A 7,344-nucleotide genomic window follows, 5' to 3' on the forward strand; every position below is an offset into this window, starting at 1 on the left:
GGTTTTGCTGTTATTCTCACGACATATTAACATTTAAAAAACAACATGTAACACGTAAACTTGTCATGAAGAGGAGGTAATTTTGTCGTTTTCCTCTTGTTAAAGTGGTCCATTTAACAAGAAGAAAACGACAAAATTACCGCCTGTTCATAACAAGTTTATTTGTTATATGTTGTTATTTAAATGTTAATATGTCGTGCGAATAACAGCAAAATAACCATTCATTTACTAGGTTTCGTTCCACACGGGATGCTACGTCAAGGAATCAAGTTTTCAAAACAAATTTTTATTTCTTTGAAATGTACTCAAAAACAGTGGGTATAGTCTCGTTACGTTATCGTTCGGAGGGCAGAGACACTTTGCGTGAATTGTATGAACGACTGTTCAACAGTGCGTTGCCAGCCGCTAATTCGCCCAGCACGCAAAATACTGATCGTGTGAGTGAGAAGGCATCGAAGGATAGCGTTGTGTGGGGGATGAAGGGATGGGAGGGTGGTGGGCGCCCTGGTAGACCACTGCCGCTAGCGCTTCCGGGGCCGCCGTCCGGTAGAGTGCGGGGGGCTGTTGCCCCTCCCCCTCCCGCCGCCCCGGTGACCGTCCGTAGTCAGCAGCATCACAAGAGCTCCGAAAGGACGCCGCCCTCCCCTCCCACCCCCATCCATACCACCAACGCCAGCAGGGCGGTGGCAATGCCAATATTCTGATAGGTTTTTCCGTATAGCCATGCAGGGTAGTAAAATTCCACAGCCCTCTCGAAAATCGCTCACAAAGTCGCTTCCTCCTGCTCCAACTGGGCGCTTCCCCTTCCTTCGCCCCCCTCCCCTCCCCCCTCTGATGTGGGATTGAGGGGGGGGGGGAGAGGGGGTAGGGAGGTGAGGAGAGTATGGGCTCTCTGCAGGTCGTATCTTCGGCTACGTTCTGTTCGGCACTGCTAGGGCTTTGCGGCTCCATGACTGGATTCGGACCTCCCCCCAAACCCTCCCTCTCCCCTTCTCCCTGTCTCCGTCTCCCGACCCTCTTCCTCTAACCCTCTCTCTCTCTCTCTCTCTCTCTCTCTCTCTCTCTCTCTCTCTCTCATCCCGGCAGCAGCGCAGAGCGCTACTTTCCCGCAGAACAGCGCAGTGCGCGAGCCGAGTTAAATCTTTGAGAACGACTGGGCGACGAGGGGGAGAACGACGACGCCTCCACGACGGGGGCGCCCCACCCCGCCCCGCCCCGGGAAACGTATCTCCCGAGGGGCTCAGCCGGTCCCCGAGCCACGCGCAGCGGGTGACCAAGCGCGGGCTCAGAGGCGGCCGCCGAGTCGTCACCATTCAGCGCGCAAGCAGGTCCCGCGTGGAACGGGCCACACTGTTAAAAAAAAACAATCAAACGAAACGAATTTAGGATATTTAAGTTTGTTCTATCTTACTTGTAATGTAACGACAGTACGTTGTTAACGTGTCCAGCTAGCTGGGCGCAAGAAGTTCCAATGAAAAAAAATATTATATCCAGTTTTAATTATATATTTGATCCCACACAAAAACTTGGGGGATTGTATCAAGTACATCGATAAATTAACCGTGAACCGCATTGAAGGGCTACTCGGGTTTCGGAATAACATAGCAATGAACGGCCCAGCATCCGTTAGCCATTTCAGATTTATTGCCAAACAAGGCTCTTAACCTATAGTGTCCATAAGGCATGACTGGGACATTTGGAAAAGTCCAGTCTACTGGGGTGTTATTGGCCTCGTAGACTCCCTGTAAATGAGATTAATCGTTTTTTTTTCTGTGCCAAGTTGCAAAAATATTCACTCTCTAACAGTAATTAGCATGAAAATAGGCAGAGACAAGCGGTCAAGATTTCCAAAGCCGGATGGTTTAATAGTACAAACGTTTAGAACCTCTGCACGATAAAAAAAAAAGTTTCTGTTATTACCGGGTGTTTTTTTGAATTTCAAGAAACTATTGGCGACTTCAAGGAAGTTTCTTGAAAATACAGCAATATACAAGACTGCGTATTGGGACTGAGCGGTTTCAAGACCTGAGTCTTGGAACTCAAGACACCAATCCAAGACTCTTTCTTGAAATGGTCAGGGGTATTTGAGCATCAAACATTTTCGGTTCCTTTTGTCAAGAGTAATCCCTGCCAGAAGTTACATTTTCGATTTTCACACATGACCTTTTACACATGTGAACCATTCCGTAAATCACACGGATTTTGTAGGACACACGTCAAACTGTGCAAGACGAGTTCGGCAGGCCTAAAACTAAGGAAAATATGATCGGTTCAGCCAACTGACAGTGCGATCGCTTGTTACAAAGCGTAGAAGTCGTGACGCGGGCGCCGCAGTCGCTCGTCTCCTTTGGAATTGAGCGGCGCGACCGCACTTCAAGAAAAAGTCTTTTATTGGTGTCTTGACTTCCAAGCCGCAGTCTTGTATATTGCAGTGTTTCCAAGAATTTTCCTCGAAGTCACCATTAGTTCCTAGTGATAAAAGAAACTTTTTTTACCGTGTGCCATTTTTGTTGTATGAAAAAAAAATAGTGAGGATTTTAGAATTTGCCTGTCAAGACGCACCAGCTACCACCCGAAAAGATTTTTTTTGCTCAGTTGTCTACGGGTTCGGCCTTGAAGCCGTATTTACGATCAAGAGTGCCCAAAGTCAGACAGGGTGCAATTTTTCATACGACAAGGAGAACTTTTATTTCTAATAATTTTCAGGTAAGACGCCGGTCCCTTTTATACAGGGCGGGAAGGAACCCTGACTTTACGCAACGTTATGGCAAGAGTTGACATGCATCCTAAGTACTTACAGGTTTCAACATAATATGCGCGCCTTTGACGACTTCTCCGTGCTTGAAAACTTGATTGTAAAAATGAGGAATATTTTCTTTGAAAGCTCGACATCCATTGTTTTTAAAGTGAAAGACAAAGGCGTTGTCCTTCCATTGGTTATTTGACCGAACATCAATAACTATTTTTAGCTATTATTATAAAGATTTGACAAGTTAGTGTGTGTATAGTTGCTCAACACAAATAGGAGAGGCCATGGTTGGTTTTTGTGTGTTGGCTGACTTCACACATTCCCAAGTAACGGTGATCAGAGAATAGTCATTAATACGTCAGTGCGTAAAATCTTAGTCACAAATGTTAAAGTCAGCATGGCGTATTTTATCGTTAAAAATAACAAATTCTTTTGATGTCAAAATGACGTAGTCATGAAGCTGAATTCTTTTTTTTTCATCCCTAGCCACGAAGCAGAGTTTGCCGCTTCATTCTTGATCATCTCTGTCTACTCCCTCATCATGTCACCAGAACAAATGTACATGTTGTACTGGTTTCAGGTGATATTCATACCCGACACCATGCGGTTAAGGGTGGGCTCGCTGGCCCCTGAGCCAGATGCCCAACTGTGAAACGAGCTTGCGAGTCATTTGTGTTTAAAACCAAGGTTTTCATCAACTTATGTCAACAGACGTAAACATGAAAGTTTCTCTCATTGAGCAAGACCGTCACTCTTATTTTTTGGTCACTAAGTTATCATTTTCAAGTGTTATTGTACATGCTGTGACCTGTTTAACGAAAAAGAGGTCAATATTTCGTCAGTTTGAAGTATTCCTGACTAATCTCTGTTACCTGGGTTATTTGTAAGAGCCACTTTGACATCCACTTTTATGGGTTTGGATGACACAGTTCTATATTAACTGTCTTACCCAGCAGCCGTCATCATAAGGAATTGCAAACGTAGCATTGCCTGTCAAGACTTGTAACTCTTTTGGTTTTTGTGGGTTGAAGTGAGAAGCACGAATATACCATTTCGAGGGAAGGTTTGGTTCACACATGAAAAAGCGGTCCCCATAGGCAATGTAAGGGCCCTATTGGAAAAACAGATATGGAATACATTAAAAAAACGTTTCGAACGAAATATCATCAACTGAGGCTAAGTGCTAGTAAAAGGCACATTTTTGAAAAGCGGCCAAAATTTAAAATAGACATTGCAAAAAGACATCATCTAACTTACTATCAAAGTGTTGATGGCTTTGCCGAGGGTGCCCTGCTTGACCATAATTGCTAGGAGCACTAGTAGGAATGACATGTTGAATAACGGTAATACTAGCGCTGTAAAAAACAACTGCCGAAATTTCACAAATTAACTCTGTAATTTACAGTAAATTAAGCGGCCCCGGCCCCGAGCGGCACTAGAAAGGTAACTGATGTCTGTCAGTTTGAGGCCGTGGTGGATTCCTAAATTCTCGCTTATAGCTTGAAACTCGAAGAAACAGTAATTTGGTTTTCGAGTAATATATCTAATTAAAATGAGGGAGCCTCGGGTCCAGCCGTAGCCTGCCGTACTAGGCAACATACTGCGCGCTTTGACAGTACACCTATCGCGTGATACATAAGTCCCGGGACAACTAGCGTGCCACACGAAAAAAAAAGACAAAAGAGTTTTGATCAACACTGGTAAAACAAGTGTTTAATATTGCACGTCAATTGACGTCTAAGTTCAAGTGTGCTTTTTCTCGACACTTTGTGGTGTCGAACTATGTTATACGTCAGTTGGTGTTTAAATTTTCGACACTTCCGAAACGTAGCAGCTGCACACCGTATGGTTCCCTATTGACAGCATAGAACTACTGTGTGTGCCCAAGTGTGCAGAATTTAAACGTTTACAAAACGTCTAAAATTTGCATAGCACGCAAGTGTGCAACTTGAGTTAAACACCATGTAATGTGCTAAATCACAACTTGCACACGTTTGGTGTGCAAATACTGCACACTTGTTTTACCAGTGAACTCAGTGTGATAAGGAGGAGAGAGCACAATCGCCAGAAACCCGTGAAGGACAGATATGTTCACTGTTGTAGAATCACAACGGAAGTGTAGTTAATTTTGTTAGCAACACATGCTGTGTTTTTACAAACATACTGTCAAAAAAAAAACGTTAATCAAAATGTTGAAACCAAAGTCTCTGATCGAAAAGTCACTTTTATTTTGCTCATGGGAAGGAAAGTGTTTGGTTTTGGAACGAAATGTGATGCTAACAAAATTAACTACTATTTTGTGTTACATGTTCAAAAAAGTTATACCAAGTAGTTTCTCTTGTGGATCAATATAGGCCGAATATCACAAGTTTCGAGAGTGTTCATAAATAAAAATAACAACATTTCTGTTTTAGGAGTGTCATCCCGCCGTCTATGGTCAGGTGACGGTTATTTTTGACGGTGAACGAGTCTGATTTGGACTCGTGGAGACTCGACGATTTTTCAGCCGACAGGTTTTCAAGGAATCTACTTGAATTCCAAGATGTTCTTTTCACCGTGTACTCACACTTTTAAAGGTGAGTGACGTGAATCGTTCATTAAAAAAATGTAGTGAGTGAACAAACATATTTTTCAAAGTCATTATGAGTAGAGGCTGTGCCGAACATTCCCCCCGAGCTGCCTTACTGTAGCAGCAGCGGTGGCACAAGAAGGAAGGAGGGGAGTCGGGCCGTTCCGTATGCCCTGCGCAGACCGAGGACTGTGATCGGGAGAAGTACTCACTCGTGTACTACTGTACCTCCCCGTCGTCGAGCCCCGTTCCCGCTCTCGCTCGCTCGCTCTCTCTCTCTCTCTCTCCACAAAGGCCAAGGCGCCCAATCACTCAGCGTGAGTGAAGCGGGCGACAAGCTCCAAAAGTGCACTGTTCAGACACCGCGAGATGTCGTAGTGAGACACACCGTGAGGAAAAGTAAATTAGTCAGGAAACTGAGAAGGATATCTTTAGGCGTTACCACGAGGCACACGGATTGGCAACCAGGACGGTGCGAAAAAAATTGGCCTAGAAGGGTGATGTTACTGACGACGGTCAAGGGTGGAAGGAAAACCTCGGGGAAAGAGAGGACGCTGCAATATACATGCACAAGGAAAACGGGGAATGAAAAAGAGCAGATGAAGAGGAGGGAAAGGTGAAGAGAAGGATGAAAGGGGGGGGGGAGATGAAGAGGAACGGGAGGGTGGAGAGAAAGACGAAGAAGGCGAAGAGGAAGAAGAGGGTGGAGAGTAAGATCAGAGAGGGGGTGGCGATGAGGAGCAGCGCAGGCAAGCAGGGAGGAACGGCAAATTCCAAGTAAATTATTTCCGAGGTCGTGCCGATATTGATTGCATTACAGGAGTGGCGCACCCCGCTCTCTCTCCCTCTCTCTCTCTCTCTCCACCATGCCTCTGCACCCAATTGAATGAAAATGAATACCCCCCCGTAAGACGGCCGCGCCCGCCTCAAGGACACGCCCGACCGTGACTCGCCCTTGGTGTACTTCCTTTTTTTTTTTTTTGACTCTCCTTCTCTCTCTCTCTCCTCTCTACGGAAGGGTCAGAAGCACGCAGGGGTGCCAAGTAAGCTAGCTCTAAAGGGACAAGAGTGAGGTATAGAGATGTAGTGAGATTTGGAGGGAGGGAGACAGAGAGAGAGAGAGAGAGGGGGGGGGAAAGGGTGGACAGAGCCGGCCGCCGCGCAGCGACCCCGCTTTCAGCGACACGGCGCGGTGCCCCCTGGCCCCCCATCCGTCGCCGGTATTCGAAGTCGCCGCCGAAACGCCTTTGAAATCGGTTTGAGGAAGCCATTACCCCGCCGGGGACACGCCTGATTGGCTGTTTGCTCGGCCAATCACCTCAAAGCAGCTGGGGGTCCGGCCGTAACGCAGGCTCCAGGACCTGCAAGCTCCAGGAGGGCTGGAGAGCCTGGAGGACAGCCTCGTCCCAGCGGCGCTTTGATCCTTCCCCCGGCGCTCGGCTCGGCTCGGCTCGGCTCGGCTCGGCCGGAGAGGGACGAGACGAGTCGCCGCGTTGTAACGATATGGACACGAGGGACGACCGGGACAACCTTGTCGCCAATATGGCAGTCCATAATATATCGTCTCTCCCCGCCTTATTCAGGAGACTACACGGCCGGGCTGGCGTGGGAAAGGGCAGTAAACCGGCCTTGCGTGTCTACGACGAGTTGCATGTACGTGAACGCAGCACTGAGATGGCAAATCCGAGAATAAAATAAAATTGAAGAGCGAGAAAAATAATACATAAAGCGCACAAAAAATCTGACGTCTTTTTTAAAAAAGAAGTGATGGCGCATTACTTTTAAATTTTGATTATTTTTCCAGACGTTTTCGGTTTTTGTAAAATGAATACCATCCAAGTGTGGAAAATTGTCAGTGCGTGCGTGCGTTTCCAGCTTGGCAATGAGAGTAGTACTGCAAATACAAATATAGCGCAGCCACATACTGCAAGCTGGCGCCGTGCAGCCGAGAGTGGTATGGGCAGGCACCGCCGCCTCCTAGTGACGTCGTGTGGGCCGAGCAAGTAGGGAGTTGGGGGGAGGGGGG

General features: G+C 46.7%; 1 protein-coding gene across 1 annotated transcript; it reads right to left on the reverse strand.

Moving 5' to 3' along the window:
* Window positions 1-1,555: 1,555 nt before the first annotated feature.
* On the reverse strand, window positions 1,556-4,604 carry LOC127749001 (uncharacterized). Its single transcript, XM_052265289.1, has 3 exons — window positions 4,007-4,604; window positions 3,699-3,860; window positions 1,556-1,742 (listed from the first exon to the last, which is right to left on the reverse strand). The coding sequence occupies exons 1-3, from the start codon at window positions 4,079-4,081 to the stop codon at window positions 1,581-1,583; spliced, it is 399 nt and encodes a 132-aa protein (XP_052121249.1). The 5' UTR covers window positions 4,082-4,604; the 3' UTR covers window positions 1,556-1,580.
* Between the last annotated feature and the right edge of the window lie 2,740 nt (window positions 4,605-7,344).

This window comes from Frankliniella occidentalis, unplaced genomic scaffold (assembly GCF_000697945.3).
Source record: "Frankliniella occidentalis isolate FOCC.00 unplaced genomic scaffold, Focc_3.1 Scaffold25, whole genome shotgun sequence".
NCBI lineage: Eukaryota > Metazoa > Arthropoda > Insecta > Thysanoptera > Thripidae > Frankliniella > Frankliniella occidentalis.

Bases quoted from the DNA above. Each gene is read 5' to 3' on its own strand.
- LOC127749001 (XM_052265289.1), bottom strand. From the start codon at position 4,081: ATGTCATTCCTACTAGTGCTCCTAGCAATTATGGTCAAGCAGGGCACC. The intron at 3,861-4,006 runs GTAAGTTAGATG...TTTTTCCAATAG, and splicing joins AAGCCATCAACACTTTGATA to GGCCCTTACATTGCCTATGG. The intron at 1,743-3,698 runs GTAAGACAGTTA...TCTCATTTACAG, and splicing joins CTTATGATGACGGCTGCTGG to GGAGTCTACGAGGCCAATAA.